General features: G+C 49.7%; 1 protein-coding gene across 6 annotated transcripts; it reads left to right on the top strand.

Moving 5' to 3' along the window:
* Positions 1–334: 334 nt before the first annotated feature.
* SZRD1 (SUZ RNA binding domain containing 1) lies at positions 335–22,365 on the top strand. Of its 6 annotated transcripts, none has more exons than XM_084786513.1 (4): positions 335–440; positions 17,364–17,413; positions 18,981–19,232; positions 21,807–22,365. In XM_084786513.1, the coding sequence occupies exons 1-4, from the start codon at positions 390–392 to the stop codon at positions 21,907–21,909; spliced, it is 456 nt and encodes a 151-aa protein (XP_084642639.1). In that variant the 5' UTR covers positions 335–389; the 3' UTR covers positions 21,910–22,365. The 6 variants fall into 6 exon arrangements, with proteins under 6 accessions (XP_084642639.1, XP_084642638.1, XP_084642643.1 ...); XM_084786512.1 differs by having other exon boundaries at positions 18,978–19,232; XM_084786515.1 differs by lacking the exon at positions 335–440 and adding an exon at positions 6,722–6,862.
* Positions 22,366–23,304: the final 939 nt, after the last annotated feature.

The raw sequence follows: 23,304 nt of genomic DNA, 5'->3' as shown, positions 1-23,304 counted from the left end.
CTGTAGCTTGGAAAAATTTAGGCTCACCTTTTTTTTTTTTTAGATTTAAATTTTGAAAAATAAAAAGTTTTTTCCGCAATTCCTCCTGAAGATAGTTACAAAATACACAGTTCCCGAACCGAAGCAGGTACCGGTAACTTGAACTTTTTCTCATCCAGTGAAAGAGCTTAAGTTTTGACCTCAAGAAAGATGGAAGCTATCTGACTTCCTTGACCTCTTCCAAGATGGCAGCCCTGGCTCGCTCAGGGCCTGGTCCACAGCCTCTTCCGGGCTGGGTGAGGGGCGTGGTCCATTGAGGAAAGCCCTGCGTGCCTCCGCCCGCGACCCAGGCGCGCTTCAAGGCGCAGGCGCGGGGAGGGGTTGGGGGAGGAGGGAAAGCGGCGAGTAAGATGGAAGATGAGGAGGTCGCTGAGAGCTGGGAGGAGGCGGCAGACAGCGGGGTAAGGAGGAGCCGCGGCCTCGCGGCAGGGCCGGGCGGACCTGGCGGGAGCGAAGCCTCCGGAGAGCGGGTCTGGGGATAGTTTTCCCCAAGGGAGGGTCTCCCACACCGGGCCGGAGGTGGAAGAGAGGTCCTCAGTCCCGGAGCGCCGTGAAGGCCTCTTAAAGGGGCCGCGTTCCATTTCTCCTTCCACCTTTGCCGGGTTCCTCTCCGCCCCGCGGTGTGCGCGTCGCTCAGGACGCCCCACCTTCTACCTCGGGCGACTCTCTCTTGTCCCCGCGCCCCGGGGACCATTTTAAAGTTCTTGTGCTCAGTCTGATGAGGGAGGGGCTCGGGCGGCGTGCCTGGCTCTGAGGAAGAGCAGGAGGAGGCCCCGAGACTGCAGGGAGCAAGCAACCATGTGTCCTCTGGGACCATTCGGCGCTGGGCCGAAATCCCCCGCCACAGTGTGCCTTCCGCCGTCGTGAACGAGCCTTGAGTTTTTCTTTTTCTTTCCTTTTTCCTCTTTCAGTTTTACTCCGAATGCCCGAGGCAGTCGGGTCTCCCGGGGATTTCAGCAGAGCTCCTCTTAAACTCAGCAAGCATACACTCTTCCCCGGGACCCACCCAAAGATCTGGGCAGTGGGAAGGATCTCAGGAGTATGTTCGTTCGGGTGCAAGGAAGGGAAGAGGGATGTGATTTGTAAGATAGCCTCATGTCTGCGAGAAGGGCACATTACCGACCGGTAACGATGTGGGAGTATGTGCTTGCCTCCAAAAGTTAGGAAAAGGAAACAAAAAATCCCAAATGGGAACTCGCCCACTAGATTCGTGATAAATGTGGTCATTTCAGAGTTTGAGGTTCGACGGTAACCCTCGTGGAGAAGGAAATGTCTCTTTGGTGACCATGTGTCCCCGCCTGTGCTGGGCAGGGCTCTGGTGACATCCTCCTCAAAAGCTTATGTGGGGGAGCCATACACCAGGGTAGAAGTGGAGCTGGGTCTGTCTGCCCCTGGCGCTTCTGACCAGCGCCGCAGTGGTGTATCTTAGCAGGAATGTTGAGACTTGGCTTCGAAGGTTTTTTTTTCCCCGCTGGTTCAGCATTTCTCGAAAGATTGTTGATGTTTTTCCACTTAGCATTAACGAGCATTTGAAGGAATGCTTGGCTCAGAGGTTATCTGGTAGAGTTTGTAAGGTAATTTCCAGCTTGACTCAAAAAAGTAAAAAGGATTTTTGCTTGTTTGGTTTAGTTTTGTTTTTTTGGGGCATGGTCACTCTATGTCGCTCTTTATCTGTCCCAGAACTCACCATGTAGACCAGGCTGACCTCGAACTTGCAAAGATCTGCCTGCCTCTACCTCCTGGGTGCTGGGATTAAAGGGTGCAGCACCATACCAGAAAATAAGATTTTTATAGAGAGCAACAGGTGTCATTTGAATATTTATTCATTCCTTCAATGTTTTTGAGTTTGTGTCGTGTTTTAGGAAGTGTGTGTAATAATAGAAACTTCTGCCAGAAAATGCACAATTTCCGGTAGGGGCATTTATGGCCTGCCACTAGAAGTTGAATCACCCAGACACTCCTTATGTCACCCCCTGAATAAAAAAAGAAAAAGAAAAAACGTAATTATTCTGATTATTTTTATTTATTTATTGTTTTTTTTTGTTTTTGTTTTTTATGAAAAGACAGGGTTTCAGAATTCTGTTTTTGTTTTGTTTTGTTTTTTTGAGACAGGGTTTCTCTGTGTAGTCCTGGCTGTCCTGGGCTTGCCTTGTAGACCAGGCTGGCTTTGAACTCACAGCAATCTCCCTGCCTCTGCCTCCTGAGTGCTAGGAATAAATGGCCAGAATTCTCGTTTTTACAGGTTTCATGTAGCTAGGCTCTCCTAGAATTTGCTCTGTAGACCAGCTGGTCTGGAACTTGGAAAGATCTGCCTGCTTCGGCTTCCTGAGTGGAGTGCTGGAATTAAAGGCATGCACCACCACTCCCAGCTTTTTTCTTTTTTAAGGTTTATTTTTACTTGAGAAAGTGAGAGTCTGCAAATCTCTGCGCATGCATGTGTAGGTGCTTGTGGATGCTAGAAATCACAGGATTCCCTCCAGCTGGAGTTACGGACGCTCGCGAGCCCTCTGATGGGAGTGCTGGGAATGTTATCTGCTAGACACCGGGCATTCGTAGCCGCTGAACCGTCTCCCAGCGCTGGCCTTCATTATTAATGTTTTCTTTGTGTTTCTGAGACAGCGTCTTAGTTCCTATCCTTTCGTTGTGAACAGACACCCCATGACCAAGGCAACACCTATAAAAGACAGGCACCATGGCAGGGAGCCGGGTGGCAGGCAGCTAGAGAGCAAGACGCTGGGCCTCATGTGATCTTCTGACACCTCAAAGGCCACACCTAAACCTTCTCAAACAATCTCCCAAACTGGGGATCAACATTCAGACATAGGAGTCTGTGGGAGCCATTCTTGTTTAAACCCCCACATAAGTTTGTGTGGCTCTGGCTGGCCTGGAATTACCTTCTTGAGTGTCTTTGGAGTACCCAGTGTACCCAGTGTGTCGTGCTGTTCCACCGACAAAGGGCCGACTTGAATAAACACCTCAGGTGCTTTGTCTCCAGGTTGCTGCTCACCTGTGGTCGCTTCCCTCCTGTACAGGTGGTCCCTGTCTGTTTCAGATAGGTTACAGCCACAAACCATCTGAAGACAATTCAGAAGAAATGCTTCTTTAAAAACGTGCCTGGTGGGCATGTGAAAAGTAGACGGAGCCACTGTTGATTCAGACCTTATTGATAGGGGTGCCTTGTGCGTGTTAAGCACAGGCCCTACCTCAACGTGTACCGTCACCCTTGCTTCAGACTCTGAATTGTGTCCTTTATCTTGAGCAAATCTCAAATGGCAATGAGAGTAGTTTGTAATTGGAAGACGTCTTCCTGCCCCAGAAAGTAGAACAGCAACTGGTTTTTCTAGAGGGAGTTTCTCTGTGTAGCCCTGGCTGTCTTAGAACTCACGCAGTAGACCAGGCTAGCCTCGAACTCCTAGAGACCCACCTGTCTTTTCTGAGATTAAAGGCGTGCGAGCATCACCACACTCAGCCTTGGTTCTGGTGGTTTAAAGCTAGTTTATACAGGCCAGTTGTTTGCACAAAAGAAATGCACAGATTATGGCCTATCTTCTGAACCACCTCAACTAGAAAAAGGTGGGTGACCCAGGAAGCTAGGCTGCTGGCTACAAAGCTTTGCAACCTCCCATTTCCCAATCTCCCTAAAGTTTCCTTTGCAACTTTTTTTTGGGGAGGTTGTATTTTTGTTTTTGTTTTTCGAGACAGGGTTTCTCCGTGTAGCCTCGGCTGACCTGGACTCACTTTGTAGACCAGGCTGGCCTCGAACTCACATTGATCTTCCTGCTTCTGTCTCCCTAGTCCTGGGATTAAAGGCGTGCACCACATCGCTGGGCCTTTTGGAACTTTTTTTGGAAACTTTTTTTCTTTCTCAAATCAGGCAGCCAATGGGAAGAAAATGTAAGTTTTTTCACATTGATTTATTGCCTTTGTGCGTTGTGGGGGGGTCAAGGACTCGTATGTGGAGGTCAGGGAGCAGCTCTGAAGAGTTGGTTCTCCTACCTCGTGGGTCCCCAGGATTGCGTCCAGCATCAATGCCCTACCACTGCACAAAGCAGAGTTTTGTGAAGCCCAGGCTAACCTTAAACTCACATCCTCCTGCCTCTAGGATCATAGTTATGTCCTCCACATCGGGCCCTCCCCCCTTCTGTATTGCCTGTACCAGGAATGGAACCCAGGGCTTCATGTGCCAGGGAAGGGCTCTACTGCTGAGCTTATTTCCAAGCCCAAGAAAATGCCTTGTGCAAGTTAAAGGATAACTACGGAACTGGTCTTCTGCATTGAGAATTCAAGTGTGTGTTTACCTTCTACCCATGTGAGCCAGTCATCCGGACGTTGCCCCATCAGTGACGCTTGGTGCTATGAGAGCCTCTAAGAAAGCGTCCATAATCATGTATCTCAAAGTGTGCCAAGCACTGGGGCCCGCGTCCAGTGAACGAGTCAGAGGAGCAGCAGCACTGTGCGTAGGAGTGCACGTGGGGGTGCCGGAGAAGGTCTTGTGTTAGGAGATTATGTCTGCGTGAGGTTTGAAAGACCAGGAATCCAGAATAGTGGTGCACACCTGTAATCCCAAGGCTCAGGAAGCTGAGGCAGAGGGATCATGAGTCTAAGGCCAGCCTGCGCAACACGGGGAGACTGTCTCAGGAAAAAAAAAAGAGGAACTGTAAAAGAAGATTTGAGAGTTGAGCTGAGTGGAGCCGTGTTGTCTGGCCGCTGGGCAGGTGGTGGTGTGGCCAGTGCACACATGGAGGAGGCCGTGTGGGGAGAGCAAGCATTTCCTCCTGGCTGGAGACACTGAGGTTGGCAGAGCTCAGTGGAAAAAGATGGAGCCAGAGAGGTTTGCAGGGGCGCTTTGAACTTGCTTCTGGGAGCTGCAGCTTTGTCCTTAAAGCAGTGGAAAGCTTTAAATAGCTGCCTCCCTCCTTTAGCAGAGGCAAGACTGTTGGATTTTCATTTAAGAGATTAAATCTTTGCCTTTTCCTAGGAGTGGCCATATTCTGTAAGGTGTGGCCGTTGTCATTTTGGAATGTGTGCAGTTAACTGTGTAGTGGGCACAAAACAACAGATGAGTTAGTTTGGGGCTTCTGTGGTGCCCCAGTAAAGAGGACAGTTAGCATCTGTAGTGTCAGACCATCCACACCCAGCTCCGCCAAGCCTGAGGCCCCAGCAGTTTGTCATCTTTAGGGGAAGTCTGCAGTGTTCTCTAAAGGTTTTTTGGTGTTTTGTTTGTTTGTTTTGTTTTGTTTTTTAATTTTATTTTTTCAGAGCTTTTGGCCAGTTAGACATGGTGGCTGTAAGGTGGCTGTCACTGACCTCTGGAAAGAGATCTGCTTTCCTGTGGCTTCAGAGAAAGGAGGATAATGAGCTTTTTGAGTGGCGGCTCCAGTTTTTTTCCACTGGGCTACGTGAGGGCCCTGTTGTCAGCATGCTCTGTGTGCTGGAGGGAGCTGCCATGGTTGCAGTGGTCTACGGCCTTGCTTTTCCTTCTGCAGGAGAGAATCGTGTCTCTAAAGCTGTTGGTGAAACCCTGCAAGAGAATATCGCTATTGTGGAGATGTAGTGACCCAGACATGTTCTTGGGGCCAGCCCTCTTAATAGTCCTCTCCCCTAGAGGGCCTTGGCCACCCTCAGTGAGCATCTGTCCCACAAAGCACGGAGTGTTTTCTGAACACCTTCCTCACTGGCAGAGGTTATTTTTCTCCTGTCAAGACAGCAACTGGCTTGTTGGTTTCCTAGGAGGAGGTTGAGTTTTAAATACCTCACCTGGTTGTGGCCAAAGCAACATTGTTTTTATTTATTTCTCTTTTTATTATTTTACTTATTATTTCTTTTTGTGGTGGGAGGAGTTGAGCCTGGAGTACAGCCGCACCCTCTGCTTTTGTTCTTGGGTGGTGCCATGGTGGCTGTGGCTGTAGCTCAGGAAGAGTACCACCTGGCATGCCATCAGAAGCATGGAGATTTCATCACAGCAACAGTTTTAGCTCTGTTAGCCTCTGACACACAGCTTCCTAACATCTTGTTCTTGCAGACTGTTGATCCAAACTTTAAGATTAAGAAACCAATTGCCACAGAAATTAGCAATAAATCCCAGCAGTGATTTGTATGTACGTTATCTTGTCCCTGGTGCCGGGACGTCCCCTCTAACTAGGCAGTAAGTCACTCTGTTCCCAAAAGACTAATAAATGGTGGCAGTAGAGACCTTGATGCTGGGGTCATTTGTATGAGAGCGTAGAGAGGACAGGATTGTCGCTCTCTGTGGACCCCAGAGTCAGGTTCCCAGCTCATGACTGGGCCTTCCTGGCTTCCAAAGCGTTGGTGATCCTCCAGCTGTTGGTTCTGCTTTTCTGTTGCCTGTTTGCAGAGATCGCTGGTGAGCAGGCACCCTGATCTATAAGCCCTTTCTGGAAGGGCTTGTGAGACTGCAGAGTGAGCCCTCGCTGCAGTCAGTCTCACTGCACCTTTATGTTCACTGTCACCCACCTCCAGGGTGGAGATGGAGCCAGCCCTGCTCCCCTTGGAGGTTGGCCTGGTGCTCAGTGTATTCAGGTGCTCAATTCTGTGCCTCAGATCTGGTTGCAGTCTGCATGTGGGTATTGTCAGGATCATTGATCATTAATTAATGGTGTGTAAACATTGCTTCCCAATTACCTCTGATTGGTTAGTAAAGAAGCCAAGCATCCTATGGTTGGGTGAGAGAGGGCAGGGAGGCTGGACTTCCGATCCAGGGAGAGGTCTCAGGGACCGTGAGGCAGAGAGGAGAGAAGGAAGGAGAGGGCCATGAGACTGCCCTGATGGAGCAGAAGCAGCCCAGGCTGGACCGATGTGGCAAGTAATTCGGGATGTGTGGCTGGAAAGTAGCCGGACTAGCATAGAGGGTTAGCATAGATGGTAATCTGCCCAGCTCTAGTGCTTTAAGGCTTGTTGAATCGATCTAATAGTCTCTGTGCCAGTTATTTGGGAGTAAGAGCAGGTGATTGAAAAGGCTCCCCTAAAAAAAGAAAGAAAGAAAAGGCTCCCCTAAATTATACTTTCTTTTTGTTTGTTTTCGTTTTTTCGAGACAGGGTTTCTCTGTGTAGCCTTGGCTGTCCTGGACTCCCTTTGTAGACCAGGGTGGCCTTGACTTCACAGTGATCTGTCTGCCTCTGGCACTTACACTTTATTTCAACATTTATTGCCCATGGTGGTAGGCATGTAATCCCTATTTAGACAGAAATCCAAGCTCTACAACAGATTCGAGTATTAGACCAAGGCTTGGAGCTGGGACAAACAGAGTCCCTACTAACTAATACTTAATTCTCCGTCCTCCCTTACTCCTCGGCTCAAGAAAAGGAAATTGTGAGGGCAGTTCCAGCCCCTGTTGGTCCTGAGCCTCGTTCTAGTTGTTTACGTTTGCTTGTCACCAGCTAATAACCTGGTAAAGTGCTTCAGCATGCTTTGTTGTTTGTTCTTTCATTTCTCACCTGGGCTTGGCCTGCTTCTGTAAAAGGGGTGAGCTGAGATGTTCCCCCAACCCTGAGTCTAGGAGACTGAGTGCTGAGGAGCCAGCACACTTTACCACCCGGAACAGTGCTGCCCGTGAGAGGCTGGCTGCTTGAAATCTCGAACTAAACATTTTGTTTTGTTTCCCTATGTAGCCTCGGTGGACCTTGAACAGGTGATCCCTCTGCCTCAGCCTGCCTTCATCTGGCTTGAAATAACTTTTTAAGCACTTGGGCAGGTGAAAAAGAGGTTCCAAGTATTTTTTTGCTCAGGATTGAATTCTTGGGTTTGAGTGCCTTCACTTGGGTCCTGGCTGTGCTCCTCTCCTCTTGAGTCCATTCTTTGTGTGTCTTGTGACCCATCTGTGCTCTCTGCCTGCTGAATGCTACCGATTGATTCCAACTGGACCTGATTAAAAGCACCTTTGAGTGTCCACATAAAATTGGAGGTGTTGCCATAGTAACTGAAGCCTGCCCACCTGAGAGTTTCTTGGGGAGAAGTGGCTTAGGTCTGCATTAGGAAGAATGGCTTCCTTGATCTTTTTCTTCTCAGTCTGGCCACAGAAGCCGCTTAGCCTGGGGTTTTGTGCCAGGTCTGATTCTGGCTGTCTTTCTTTCTGCTTCATTCCCATTCGGAAAACTGAGTTGATAGATTTGACCTGGGGGCTGGAGAGTAAAGGTGATGAGCTGGAGGGAGTCACTGCCCTCCAGACCCTGACAGTCAGCCTGAGGGCTCACAGGTCCTAAGGCTGCCCAAGGCGGCTCCTGCTTGCTGTTTCTGAGGACTACTGTACTGTACTGTTCTTCTTCGAGAGTTGTGTTGCTCAGGGCTGTGTGAAAACCCAACTGGTAAAACAATTTTAAAAAAGGAAAGAAAAAGAAAGAGGGGGAAAAAAAATCTCAAAGTGGAGTGCTGTAGACTTTGCCCTGTTTTATTTGCCCTGCGAGGATTCCCTCCCACCCTGAGACTGATGAAGTGTCCAAAGCCAAACATTCCATTGTGTCAGGCCTGCAACTCGCAGTTTCTGAGGCCCTCTCTGCTGGGATCCTTCTAAATTGGCTGGGTCTGGTTGAAGAGCTATTTCCTTTTGTAGCCGCCTGGTTGCCCATGAAGTCACCTGCCTTAGGGCCCCCTCCTTTCCCGGTTTTGTGAGACAGGGTTTCTCTGTGTAGCCTTGACTGTCCTGGACTCACTCTGTAGACCAGGCTGGCCTTGAACTCAGATCTGCCTGCCTCTGCCTCCCGAGTGCTGGGATTAAAGGTGTGCGCCACCCTCCTGCCCTTTCTTAGGAAACCTGGGCTCATTCTAACCAGACCGGAGTGTAAAGGCTGCTAGTTGTGTGTCCTTTGTCAAGTCACCACTTGAGTGTGCAGCAGGGCTGATTATACCTGTGTTTGTGGCAGGGATTGGAAATGGTGCCCTGCAAATGTGCCACGTTAAGAGACTGCAGATCCTGCTGTCCCCCAAGGAAGACATACACACAAGTCCACACACACCATGCCTAGCTTGTGTTCTGCCTCTGAGCTGCACCCCCAGCTGACCTTTGCTCCAGTTTGAATGTGTGTAGACACTGACAAATCCAGTTGAGATCTGGCTCCAGTCCATACTAGAACTGTGGTTGTGATGTAACCGCTCAGAATTGGTTCTTTTCCATCTGTAAAATTGGGTCAGATCTAAAATTGCTCCATTAGGACTGTTAACAGATTGGCGTGTTGGGCATTGTTTTAGGCTCTTGGGCCAAGTGAGAAGCCTCTGCTTGCAAAGCTGTTGGTGAGACCGGCAGCATATGCTCTATATGGAGAATAATGGGAACGGCAGATGGATGTAGGGGTGTTGGAAGCATCAATGGCTGGGGCAGAGTGCATTTTACAAACCCAGGTCTGAGGACAAAGGTCACAGAACTGGTGTGATGACTTCACCTACATTGGGAGGTGGAGGCAGAAGAAGTGCTATAAGTTCAGTTCAGGTGGATCTCTTGGGGTCAGTCTGGTCTCCGTAGCAAGTTCCAGGACAGCCAGGTCAATGCAGAGACCCTGTCTCAAAACAAACAAACAAACAAACAAAAAACAAAAAACAAACAAAAAACACACACACAAAAAAAACCCAAAAATATCAGAACAGAGTATCAGATGAGAGTTGGGTGCAGGAAGAGTTGTGCAAACCCACCAGGGCATTCCAGGCAGGGAACGGTGAGAGCAAGGGTCTGGGGCTGCATTGGAATTGTTTTGTCTGAGGAACAGTGGACACAAGTGTGGTGGCTAAATGGGCAGAAGAAGAAGCGGCCTGTGAGGTCAGAGGCACTGAGGAGCCAGGTTTGGTGGAGACATTTGGTTTAAGGCATTCAACCTTGCGGTAGGAAGCCATGGTCAGTTTTAAGTTTGGCCCTGGCTGCTGTGGGGCTGGCAGGTGGAAAGGGGCTGCTGGTGATTTGGCCAGGGTGTATTTGGGGAGCTGTTGAAGTGGCCTGTAAACGGGACATCAGAGTCTCCCCCCTGAGCTCTTGCAAGTCCGTGTTGCTGTGATAGTAGATGAAGGAGGCTTGGATGGGCCCAGAGTCTTAAGTTGATTCGTCCTAGAGTGGGAGAGTCCATCTGGCACCTAAATATATATCAGTGTGTGTAAAGCTGTGGGCCTAGATGAGGTGTAGCCAGGTGTGGTGGCACAAGTCTGTAATCTCAGCACTTGGGAGACTGAGGCAGGGGATTGCCCTGATTTTGAGATCTGCCTGGCCCACAGGCAAGGCCCTATCTCAGAAAGAAACCTACCCAAGGTCAGTGAGATGGCTCTGTGGTTGAAGCACCTTCTGCCAAGCTTTGCAAACTGAGCTTGATCCCCAGGACCCATATAGTATAAGGTGAAAACCTTTAACCTCCACATGTGTAAGATAAACAATTAAAAGAAAGAGAGGCAGAGGCAGGCAGATCTCTGAGTTCGAGGCCAGCCAAATCTACAAAGTAAGTCTAGGATAGCCAGGGCTATTACACAGAGAAACCCTTTCTAAAACAAGCAAGCAAACAAAAAGATAGATAGAAGATGCCAACACCAAGGTGGATGTAGCAGAGGGGTTTAAACTTTGGGGCTTTCAGCCTTCAAAGGTCAGCAGGGTGAAGACAGGATCTGTAGAGAGATGTACGGGACAAGAAACAGCTCTTCAGGAAGAAGCTGTGGGCAGTTGAGTGTGTTGGGAGGCCAAGAGATTGAAAGTTCAGAATATTTTTGTTTGTTTTTGTTTTGTTTTTGAGACAGGCTTTCTCTGTATAGCCTTGGCTGTCTTGGACTCGCTTTGTAGACCAGGCTGGCCTCGAACTCACAGCAATCCACCTGCTTCTCCCTAGTGCTGGGAGTAAAGGTGTGCGCCACCACGCTCACGCTCGACCCTGAGGGCTCAGAATCTCATGAGTCTGGCAGCTCTGGGCTCTTTGGCAGTTTTGATGAGCTCGACTGGGTGGGATTCAGGCTTGATGGACGCCAGGTGGTGAGTGTGTTTCAGCAGGGCCTGTGCTAGCATCGGGTAACTAGGAAAGTGCTGCTTGCTTTTAAGCTGATAATTCAGGCCCCCCTGGGGATGGTTTACCTCAGTAAACAATGCCCTTACCTCTTTTCCTTCCTTCCTTTCTTTCTTTCTTTCTTTCTTTCTTTCTTTCTTTCTTTCTTTCCTCTTATTCTAATGTTAGACTGTAAAGCCATGTTAAGAGGACAGTACCTGTGAGCCACAGTGTTATATTCTTTTGTTGTTTTTGTTTTTTCGAGACAGGGTTTCTCAGTGTAATAGCCCTAGCTGTCCTGACTCACTTTGTAGATCAGATTGGCCTCAAACTCACAGAGATCTGCCTGCCTCTGCCTCCCAAGCACAGAGCTATTTTTATTTATTTATTTTATTTTATTTTTGGTGTTTTGAGACAGAGTCTCTATTGTATTTCTCTACCTGTCCTGTTAATTACACCAGGCTGGCCTTGCAATTCACAGGGATCCACCTGCCTCTGCCTCCTGAGTGCTGGGATTAAAGATGTATGGTACTGTACCTGGTGTTTACTTATTTTATGTATACAATGTTCTGCCTGCATGTACACCTACACACCAGAAGAGGGCACCAGATCTCACTATAGATGGTTGTGAGCCACTATGTGGGTGCTAAATTGAATTCAAGTCCTTAGAAGAGCAGTCAGTGTTCTCAACCTCTGAGCCATCGCTCCAGCCCTTCCTTATTTATTTATTTAAAATTTGGGACATGTTTACCATATAAACCTAGAACTTGGTATATAGGCCAGGCTGCCCTCAGACTTACGAAGATCCAGCCACCATAGCCAGCCTGCTGTTTTACATTTTACTCAGTGTATCAAGAGTGATAATGTCCCGTCATGCAATCCATGGAGCTAGAGAGATGGCCCAGTGGTTAAGAGCACTTGTTGCTCTTGTAGAGATCCTGAGGTCAATTCCCAGGACCTATGGGGTGCCTCACAATAGTCTGTGACTCCAGCTTCAGGGAGTCTGATGCTCTTTTCTGACCTCCACAGGTACCAGGTCCAAGATGGTAGATACATACATGCAGGTACTGATACATATGAAATAGAATAAGTAAAGTTTGATTTTTTTTTTTAAACCATTCAAAGATTATAACTACGTTATTTTACACTCTGAATTAAGTGGGAAATCTGCTGTACATTTGGCACTTAATAGTGACCTCAGTGTGTGTCCCCCCACGCCCCAGCTTGAGAGGTGCACAGCTAGAGCTGAGTGCAGACACCCTGGGGGCTGAATATGCCTCACTGGGAGGGGGGTTTCGGGGACCTTTCCCTGACAGGTGAGGCAAGGTATCCCTTCTCTCTTTCCCTTTGTTAATCTCTGCATCCTCCTGTGTCCTTACTCCTTGCTTTTATCCTGTCTAAGGTCTAAGTTTCCTGCGGTCCATGACAGGCTTGCTCTCCATGCACTGCTCTGGCCACAGCACTCTTCACACAACACACGGCTTCTATGTTTGCTCATGTTTCCCACTGTCTGGCTCTGCTCACCAGCACAGCTGGCCTGCTCACCGCTAGGCCCCAGGACTGGGGACATCTGCTTTGCAGCAGCTTTTCCACAAATGGTGCTCTTCAGCTCTCCCCCTCCTTAAGGAAGCGGAATGGACGTGGAAGACACTGACAGAGCCTAGACTTTCTCAGGGAGTTGGGGCCAGATCCTGTGCCCTGTGGTGACCCACTTAATTAAAGTGGAATGTTTTCCCTCAGTGTGGGAGTAACAAAGAAGGGGGGGGGATGTTTTGTGAGAAATGGAATGGAAAACAGGCTTATCCAAATCTGTCCTGAAAGGCAAATAGAGGACCTGAGGCCTCATCCCCTTAGAGTGTCCCTCTCTATCCCCTACAGTATGCCTTTGGCTTTTTGTGGTGTGCTTTAACTTAGCCCATATATAGTTTGACTTTTTCTCTTTCTTCATTCCTTTCTTTCTCCTTTTTTTTTTTTTTTTTGTTTGTTTTTATAACCTTTTAAAAAGGCATCAAAAGCATCTATACCAGTATTTATAGTTTGGCCTATCTTGGACATTTTGCTTAATCTTTGAACTTCGGGTGCTAGAATTTGGGTGTTCCCCCAAGGATGGAGCTGCCAGAGGAAGTAAACTGAGCAGGGACAGTGGACCCAGCCAGTGTGAGACAGGGTCTCTGCTGCTTGCCGACGAGTAACCCTGCAGGACTGGGTGCAGCACAGGCACAGAGACGGGCCCTGCTCGGTGGCTTGTGTGTACAGATCAGACTTTGTTGTTGCAAGTTGGTTCTTCCTCACAAAGTTGTTGCTCTTCTTTTGGGATTGAGTCTCACCTGTAGCCCATGCTGGCTTCAGATTGAAAGTAATCTTGCTGCCTCAGGGCTCTCAAACGCTGGAGTACAGCCATAAACCATCATACTCATCTTTCCTATGAATTCTTTCGCTTTGTCCCTAAGTGAGATTGAGGACCTCAGGAAGAGCCAGAATCCTGCCCAGGTTTGTGGGAACCGTAAGGCACTGTGGCCAGGAACACAGCTCTGCTGGGTTGTAACACAGGCCACCCTAACCAGGCACATGGGAACTAGTGTGTTGTGGGCCTGGAACTAGCTACATAGACTAGGCTGGCCCAGAGCACACAGAGGTGACACCAAGCCAGCTCTGTTGTTTCTTCTTTACACCTCTCCCCACATATACTCTTTCCTAGCCCTGGTCAGTTTGGAGACGTGGCTTCCTGTCCACCCAGGACAGGAACTCTGGAAGCTCAAGATGATCATTTCCTGAGAAAAAGCTGGAAACTGACAAAGACAGGTAGATGTTACCTAAGAAAAGTTACTGACTAGAGTGCCAATAAAAAGGGAATACTTCCTAATCTAGAGCCAAAGCTTCCTTGGAAGCAGCTCACTGGACTGTTAAGGGATAGGTTGGTCACAGTAGTCACCAGAGAGGTCCTCAAGCTCTGTGGTGGGATGAGACAGCTCACCATCCCTCTTGGCAGGGGTGGGGAGCATGGCTCTGGGGAGCTGGCAACAGCAGTTCAAGCCTTAGAAAGGCCAAGCCACCCCCATTCCCCACCCTTGTAGAGTTACTGGGGAGTATTTGGCATCCTCACTGTGTCTCTGAGCATGGCCGGTTTGTGTCTGGCCCTCAGGGCTTCACTGCCCCCAGATGAACTGATGAACATTTCCTGAGCCTTCCCCTCTAAGCAGGGACAGCTGTGGCAGCCTGCTGCTCTTCACGCTGAGGCCCCAGATAGTCTGGGTTTCTCTCCTGTCTTTCCTCCTTGCTCTCCCCTCTCCACCTTACTCTTTTTCATCCTGAACCTTTGAATGCTGCTGCTTCTTTGTCTTCTTCTGTAGCAGGGTCGGGAGGGGTGCTGGGATTTGTGTGTCTGGGTTTTTTCATGGTTTATTTATTTATTTTATGTGTTTAAGTGTTTTGTCTGCCTGTATGTGTGCACACCAGAATAGAGCATTGATTGGATCCCATGGGGCTCTAGTTATAGATGGTTGTGAGCTGCCATGTGGGTGGTGGGACTTAAATCCAGGACTTGGAAGAGCAGCCAGAGCCCTTAGTCACTGAGCCATCTCCCCATCCCCATTAATGTATTTACTTACTTAGCTTTTTGAGACAGGGCTTCTCTGTGTAGTCCATCTCTCTCTCTCTCTCTCTCTCTCTCTCTCTCTCTCTCACACACACACACACACACACACACACACACACACACACACACTTCTTTTGAAGATTTATTTTATTATTTGTGTGTGTGCCTGTGTACAAATATGTACACATGCATGCAGGTGCCTATAGAGGCCAAAAGAGAGCTTCAGATCCCCTGGTGCTTGAGTTTCAGGCGATTGTAAACCACCTGATATGGATACCAGAACTCAGGGCTTCTGTAAGAGCAGCAAGCACTCTGTTTTGTTTTGGTTTTTGGTTTTTTTTCGAGACAGGGTTTCTCTGTGTAGCCTTGGCTGCCCTGTACTTGCTTTGTAGACCAGGCTGGCCTCAAACTCACAGCAATGCCTCTGCCGCCTCTGCCTCTGCCTCCCAAGTGCTGGGATTAAAGGTGTGTGCCACCACTGCCTGGCCTACAGCAGTCACTCTTAACCACCAAGCAGCCTGGTACTAATATTTTGAGGTCTTGCCCAGCCCAGACTGGCTGGAAACTGTGGCAATTCATTCTTGTCCTCCCAAGTGCTAGAACTACAGCAGTGAGCCACCATGTCTGGCCAACCTCTTTATGAGTGCACAGTGTATGTGTGGGGATGTGCTTACCTGGGTATGTAAATTTGGAGGCCAGAGGTTGACTTTCTTTATCAGTCTCTAGTCTCCTTTTTTTTTTTTTTTTTTTTTTTTGAGACAGGGTCTGTAAACCTGGAGTTCACCATAGCAGCTAGACCAGTTGACCAGCAAGCCCCTGGGTCCTGACCATCTCTGCCCCCAGGACTGTGGTATAGGCTTGTAGCACTGTGTAGGCTGCATTCCTTCTAGATTTGTTCTGCCTTCTGAAGTCTTTTGCTTTGTCTGTAAATGAAATTAGGGCCCAGAGGAAGAGGCAGAATTGCGTCCTGCTTCAGCCTCTACACCCTGGTCTCATGCTGGTGTTCACATGGTACAGCTTGTGCTATTTGGGTTTGAAAGATGATCTTTTACATGGATTTGGACCTAGAGAAAGGAATCCACTTCACTTAACAGAGCACAGTGTCATCTTCTGTCACCAAAGACTTCTCCAGGAGAGGGCACGGCACTCCCAGATGATCCTCAGCCACCCATGCAGTGTTTATGTCCCCTTCTGTCCTGTCCAGTGTCCACTCAGAGCAGTGTTAGCTTCAGGGTTTGTTGCTGTAGCCATGGAGGTTGGTGACAGCATCAAGGTTCTGGGTATCTTTATAAAAGGTACTTTTGCCCTTGTTTGTGGCCAGAGTCTCCAAACTGCTGCTTCCCTGTGTGACACAGCAGTGTAGGCCCATGTGGCTTCTGGAGGAGACCTGTTAGGGTGGCACGCATGGCCATTTGCATACACTGCTGGCCCCCTCCTGAGAAAGTGTCATTGTAGCTGCAGTTTGGAATACTTTGCAGCCGCTGGCCTTTAAACTCCTTATCCCTTGGCTCCCACTTCCCTGAACTCCTTACCTCTTAGTCCCCACTTTCTTGACTTCCTTGTTCCCCCCAGCCTCATTTCCTAGTGCTGGCATTGTGGGTGTATGCCAAGACACCTGGCTTTCTTGTGTCTCAGAAACATGGTCCCTGCCTGGAAACCATTGATTTTGGAGCTGCTCCTCGCTGAGGGCTGCCCTATATTTCAGAGCACTTAGCAGTAGCCCAGTTGCACCCAATAGCAGCTCCCTCCTCACATTCCACTGTAGTCAGAACCAAAAAGGTCCTAACCTTGTCAGATCTCCCCCTCAGGCAAAACCAGTGCCTGAGAGCCAGTCCTCAGAAGAACACTTGCTGAGTCCACAGTCCCTGCCCTCCAGGAGCTAGCTGGTCTGGTCCTCAGAGTGAGGGACAGCATGGACCTTGGAGTTGAGCCTCATCTCTGTGCATGCCCCTACGCCACATGCAGGTGTCTGGAGTTTCCGGTGCTAGCTGGGTACAGTGGGTGGGCCTAGGCTGAGATTCTGCGGTGGCAGGAGTGGAGGGCCTAACTGTGTTGGCTGACTGTCTCATCTGCTGTCCTCAGGCTCGCTCTTTTAACCTTTGCTACAGTGGTGGCTTGGTGCTGATAATCAGGTTGTGCGAGCTCTTCCCTCTGACTCGCCTTCAGATCGCCTGAGTCCGCGGTGGAGACAGACAGCAGGCTTCTCTTTACTCTTTCCTTAACTGCTGGCCACAGAAAGCTCATGTGTCAGTAAAACTAGATTATGAACTGACTGACACACAAGGCCGTGAGGGATGTAAAAGGGAGATTAACCCCCGGGGATCAGAGACTTTGCAGAGGAGAGGAGGCGGCTGGGTGTGCAGGGGCTGAGCACTGTCCGCTCAGTCCTGCTCTGGTGCAAACCAGGAATGGTGGATTAGAGGGCTGGGAAGGAAGGGCTCAGGTGCAGCCCTTGCGTCGGGTGAGGACTTGTGAGAGATGCGTTGAGAAGGTTGGAGTGACTAGAAGGACAGAACAGGCAGCTGGCTGGAGGCTGTGCAAAAACCCAGGCTAATTGACGAGCTCCAGAACTATTGCTGTGGTCACGGGGCTGAGGGGAAATGGACCTGCAGAGGGAGCCAGATCCCCAAACCTTAGCTCTTAGTTGAAGGACACAGGGTCATGTCCCTGGCTAGAGAGAGGACACTGCCCTTAGCTCAGAAAAAAAAGAGACATAAGGTTTTGTTTGAGAGAGTTTTTTTCCACTTTTATATACATTTTTTTCCTCTAGGAAATAGACAGACGGTTGGAAAAAAAACTGAAGATCACACAAAAGGAGAGGTAAGGCTGCTGTCTGGCGTGAGGGCTCATGCTCTCTGCCACTGGAGAGCTGGGCAGGCAGTGTTCTCCAGCGGGCTGGTAGTACTAGAAGGTTAGGCTCCTGGGCAGCTAGCTCCTCCCTCCCAGTAGGCGACCAGGACACTGGATTGAGGCTTTGGGATAAGGCTCGGGTGTTGCAGCTATCTCCAGAGTCCTGTGTGAGGTCATCTGATGGAAAGAGAGAAGGTGACAAGTTACAGGGTTTGGGTTTAGGTGTGGCTGTGCCCTGGTAGCTGAGGTGTGTGGTAGTTGTTTCTCCATCTGGGTCTCGATGTTCTTTGTGACGTGAAAAGCTTAGACAGATGATTTCTCTGTGACCTTGGAGACTTGGCAGTTTAGGGTATTATGGAAGATTCTAGGAAATGCTTGAGAGACCTTTAAGGATTGCTTTCTCACCAACATGCAGCATGGGACATGGGTTTCAGAGTGGATGACTTTGGGACAAGCAACAGAGAGTAGAACCTGTTACATTCACTCCCCCAGAGGAATCTGGGAGTCCCTTACCCGACACTGGCTTTCTAGGCTCCCTGCTGTTGTGATTGGACTGTTGGCTCCTTACTCTTCCCAGGAGCTGCTCCCCATGGTCTCAGGCCGCTTTCCAAACTATCCCTACCTACCCAGGACCCTTGCACCTGACCCAGAGCACGCAACTTCCACCCTTCACCTTCCCTGACAGTCTAGGCTCTGCAAGTGTCTTAGTGTTGCGAGCAAGAGCTGGTCAACAGGTCTGGGACAGCCCTGGTGGCTGGTGTAGCTGCTCACCCTGCTGTGCTCCCATTCTCACCTGTGGCTTCTGTTTCTTTCCTCCCTGTATTGTTGATCCTCTTTGTGTTGGGGACTTTCACCTCTGCTTGTGGCCATCTGGCATTGATGCGCACATCCACTGGCCTTGGACAATGCTTCTCTTTTGAGCATTGCCAAGTACTGTTTCTATGACCGGCCTTCGCCCCAGCCCCGCCGCTGCCCAACAGCAGAGAGCCCTGGCAAGGAAATTTCTCTGCTCAGAGGCTCTCGTGTAGAGGTGACTTGCTGGTCTGCTGCTGCCTGTCTCTGAGAGGCACAGGCCACTTGCCAGAAGGCAGAAAATTTGGTAAATCCTGTCTTGTTTGTTGCCAGGTAGGGTGACATAGCAGGTGCCTGTGTATTGGCTTTATTTTGAGCGCATGCTGTGGGAGACGTGGGCTCACCAGCCTCCCACACTCTGGTCTGTGTAGGAAGCCTGGGTCTTCATCAGAGTCGTTGAATTTTGGGTGTGGTCAGGTGGTGCTTTCTGGGCCTGTTGTGCCCCAGGACCACAGGTTGTCAAGCTGGCCCCTTCATGGTTAGGTCTGTGGAGCAGTTCTGTGCCCTGCAGATCTGTTGGCAAGGCTGCTGTCCTGCTTGAGGCATGGGAGTGCAGTTGTCCGGTCATGGGCCAGGTGAATAGTAAGTAGGAAGGGACAAGACAGTGATGAGGGGAGTGTGGGGCTTGGATGGGTCTTCTGGTCACTATGGGATTTGTGAAGCTGTATTTGCTCTTTGTCAGCAGGAAATCCAAATCTCCTCCCAAAGTGCCCATTGTGATTCAAGACGATAGCCTCCCCGCGGGGCCCCCTCCACAGATCCGCATCCTCAAGAGGCCCACCAGCAACGGTGTGGTCAGCAGCCCCAACTCCACCAGCAGGCCAGCCCTTCCTGTCAAGTCCCTAGCACAGCGGGAGGCAGAGTACGCAGAGGCCCGGAGGCGGATCCTGGGCAGTGCCAGCCCCGAGGAGGAGCAGGAGAAGCCCATCCTCGACAGGTGAGTGTAGATGCCAGCAGTGGCAGGGGAGGTAGAACCAGCCTGTACCTGTTGCTGGGTAACCTCCTGTGGGTCCTCAGCTTGAGAGGCAGATCCGCGAGCCACTAGCGGAGCTCTCTGCCATCTAGGGGTGCTGTCAGGTGTAAGTTTAGTGGCTGCACAGAGGTGCAAGGATGGGCCTTGAGTCAGGCTCCGTCAGCTGCGTGTGCTACAGCTATTTACCCTGAGGCCTTATCTCAGGAGTAGGGTAGGGGGCATTCTGCCTTGCCAGCCAGCATGGAGTGCCAACTTACCAGTGAGCAAATCAAATGGCCATAAGGTGCTGAGTTCTGCCCACGACCCAGGCAAAGCACAGTATTATTCCCGGGCTCTCCAGCAGCCCTGTGTGAGGTTTTGATGATTTTTATATTTTCGCCTTTTTTTCAATTACCAAAAAAAAATTTTAGATTGTATTATGTGTATTACTTTCTGATGACATAGGTTTTTTGGTTATTTGTTATTATGTATACAGTACTCTGCCTGCATGTACACGTGCAGGCCAGAAGAGGGCATCAGATCTCATCATAGATGGTTGTGAGCCACCATATAGTAGTTGGGAATTGAACTCAGGACCTTTGGAAGAGCAGGCAGCGCTCTTAACCTCTGAGCCATCTCTCCAGCCCTTTTTGTTTGGGTTTTGTTTTGTTTTTTTCCCTCTAAGACAGGGTTTCTCTGTGTATCACTAGCTGTCCTGGACTTAAATTGTAGACCAGACTGGTCTTGAACTCATAGAGATCCGCCTGCCTCTGCCTTCCAAGTGCTGGGATTAAAGGTGCCACCACGCCTGGCAACATAGTAATTGTTAAACATTTGGAGCTGGGTAGCTCTGGTACCCACCAGTGGGCTCTGAGAATTTCAACCTAGCCTGGTCTACAGAACAGAATGACTTGTCCAGGACTGCACAGAAATACCTGTCTCAAAACCAAAAAACCAAACCCCAAATCAAACAGAAAAGCCCGTCACCTACCTTTGGGGGCTGGAGCCATGGCTCAGTAGAGTGCACGCAGCACAGTCACGAGGACCTGAGTCTAGGTCCCCAGCACCTGGGCACAGGCTGCTGAGATGGCTGCCAAGCCTGATGACAGTGGAGAGAAATAGTCCCTGCAAGCTGTCCTCTGACCTCTGTGCTCTGCAGTGCATATGCTCACACATACACATACACACCATAACTTAAATTTTTTTTCTTTTTAAAATTTATTTATTTATTTTATTTATTTTTTTGTTCTGGTTTTCTTAAACAGGGTTTTTCTGTGTAATCCTGGCTGTCCTGGACTCCCTTTGTAGACCAGGCTGGCCTTGAACTCACAGTGATCTGCTTACCTCTGCCTCCTAAGTGCTGGGATTAAAGGCATGCACCACCACACACAGCTGAAAAAAAATTTTTTCCCCCCAGACAAGGTTTCACTGTGTACCCTTGGCTGTCTTAGACTTGCTTTGTAGACCAGGCTGGCCTTGAACTCACAGAGATCCACCAGATGGCTCAGAGCTTAAGAGCACTGGCTGCTCTTCCAGAGGTCCTGAGTTCAGTTCCCAGCACCCATTCTGTTTTCCTCTCTTAGTCTGCACCTTGGCGTGGGGAAAGTCCATTCCCTCCTGCCCTTCTCTAGTCCTAGAGTCAGTGGCTAGCCTTGTGCTTTGCAGGGAAGCAAGAAGCAGGCAGGTGGGTGCCAGCGCACTCCTGAACGGTCTGTGTTAGTTGTTGTGTGGAACAGATGCCGCCCGTGGCCACTTCTCCCTCCATAGGATGGGTGTACACACTCCTGTGCTTACAGATAAGTGAGGGCAAGCGGAAAGGGGGATGCTGGGATTGCTGGAAGTTAAGATGGACCATAGACCATTCTCTCCTTCCCACAGGGAGCTGCCAAAGTGGAACGTGCCCCTAGTTGGCTTGCTCAAGATTAGGCTCAGTAGCTCAGGTTGGCTGGTAACCCCAGCCTCAACCATGTTTTTTGTTGTTGTTTTTGGTGGTGGTTGTTATTAAGATTCAGGGCTGGGAGGTGGCTCCATTGGTAAGACGCCCACAGCACAAGCATGAGGACCCCAGTTTGAATCCCTAGCACCCACATAAAAGCCCAGCAAGGCTACAGATGACTGTCACCCCGGCACTGGGCAGGGCAGAGGGAGGTGTGGGTACCTAGAGCTCATTGGCCAGCTAACCTAGCCAATTGGTGAGTTCCAGGTTGAGTGAGAGGCCATGTCTTGAAAAATAAGGCAGAGAGCCGGACGTGGTGGCGAATGCCTTTAATCCCAGCACTCGGGAGGCAGAGGCAGGTGGATTGCTGTGAGTTCGAGGCCAGCCTGGTCTACAAAGTGAGTCCAGGACAGCCAAGGCTACACAGAGAGACCCTGTCTCCAAAAAAAAAAAGAAAGAAAAGAAAAATAAGGCAGAGAACAATAGAGGATGACACCTAATAATAGTCTCTGGCATACACATGCACCCAGGCAGACATGTCTCCACACTCGACAAACATGGCATACGCACAAGAATTCAGGCATGTTTTAGATCCTCAAGGCCTTCCTTTGATCTTTCCTTAGGCCAACCAGGATCTCCCAGCCCGAAGACAGCAGGCAGCCCAGTAATGTGATCAGACAGCCTTTGGGTCCTGACGGGTCACAGGGCTTCAAACAGCGCAGATAAATGTGGACAAGAAAGGATGCCACCGCCACCGCCACCATCGCCTCCTGGATTGTCTGCCATGGGTCGCACTGCCGTGGCAGATGTCTGGACTTGAGCAGAGGGAACGACCTGACTTACTTGCACTGTGATCCCCCTTGCTCCGCCCACTGTGACCTTGAACCCCATGCACTGTGACCTCTGCCTTTCCCCCTTCCCTCTGTGATTGGTGTGTTGACAAGGGCTGTCCCAAGTCAATAGAAAGGGAAAGGGTGGGGACTCGGGGAGGATTGGGGGAACCTACCAAGGACTCAGAGTAGAGGGTCAGACAGTGCCACTTGGCCACTTGGGGTAAAGCCAGTGCCAGCAATAACAGTTTATCATGCTCATTAATTTGGGATTTCAAACACAAATGAGAACTCCCCCCACCCACCCCAAGTGCATGTCGCCATCACTTAAAAGTAAGTTCCATTGAAAGTATCCTTTCCTTTTTTTTTTTTTTCCTTCCTATTTTTGTTTGTTTATACAAATATCTGATTTGCAAGAAAAAGTGCATGGAAGAGGTTTTAGCAGTTTAATGAATTTTTAATTGAGAAAGGGTAGTTTGGTAGTCACTTAAAGATGTTTCTAGGGAATTTGCTAGAAACGTTAACCAATAGGATTTTTTTGAAAGCTTAGCTTCTGTATTCCTACTGCCGCCCAGAAAAGGGGCTGGGCTTGGGAGCCCCCCCCATAGATGAGCATCTGTGCCTATATCGCCTTCCTCCAGATAAGTCCCAGTTAAGTTGCCTAGAGATAGCTCTGAGAGCCTGGGGGAGGGTGCCAACCCCACCTTAGTCTTGTGGGAGATGGGGAAAGTGGCAGGCTTCCCTTCCCATACCCCTCAGGGTGGCTCTCTACCAGCCAGCGTTGCTGCTTCTAGGGGAGGGCAAGGAGGACTCTGGGCTCAGAAAGGCAGCGGTGGCACTTGTCCAGTGTTTGCTGCCAGCACGAGCCCAGGAGAGAGTCTGGCTTTAGAACTCCAGGCCTGTGCCTGGTGTGGTCAGAAGGTAGATAGGCCTGTCCCTCCCAGCAAGACTGGAGTGCTTAAGGATCTGTGGCATGCCGCGTGTGTTGATGGTCCTGGCTCAGAAACTCTAGCTGGTACATTTCCTGGGTGAAATGAGCACCGTAGGAGTAGAGCAGTTGGAGAAGAGTTGAGAAAAGAAAAACTTTGCATTGCAAAGGCAGATGGCTGATGGGCTCCTCAAAGGCCTCGGATGCCCTTTCCCTTCTCAGAGTGAGGCTGGCATGAAGGCCATTTCTGTCCCCAAGCCTGAGATTTGCTTTGGGTCTTGATGGGAGAGGCTTGAGAAGACAGCTGTGTCCCCCCGGGTGCTCTCAGGCCTCGTAGTCTCTTCCAGTGAGTGCACTTCGCCT

Source organism: Acomys minous, assembly GCF_964271855.1.
Source record: "Acomys minous genome assembly, chromosome: 6".
Classification (NCBI taxonomy): domain Eukaryota; kingdom Metazoa; phylum Chordata; class Mammalia; order Rodentia; family Muridae; genus Acomys; species Acomys minous.
This window is presented reverse-complemented; position numbering and strand designations above follow the sequence as displayed.

Coding starts and splice junctions, on each gene's coding strand:
- SZRD1 (XM_084786512.1), top strand. CDS start 390: ATGGAAGATGAGGAGGTCGCTGAGAGCTGGGAGGAGGCGGCAGACAGC. Junction 441..17,363: donor AGGAGGCGGCAGACAGCGGG/GTAAGGAGGAGC, acceptor TTTTTCCTCTAG/GAAATAGACAGACGGTTGGA. Junction 17,414..18,977: donor AAGATCACACAAAAGGAGAG/GTAAGGCTGCTG, acceptor GCTCTTTGTCAG/CAGGAAATCCAAATCTCCTC.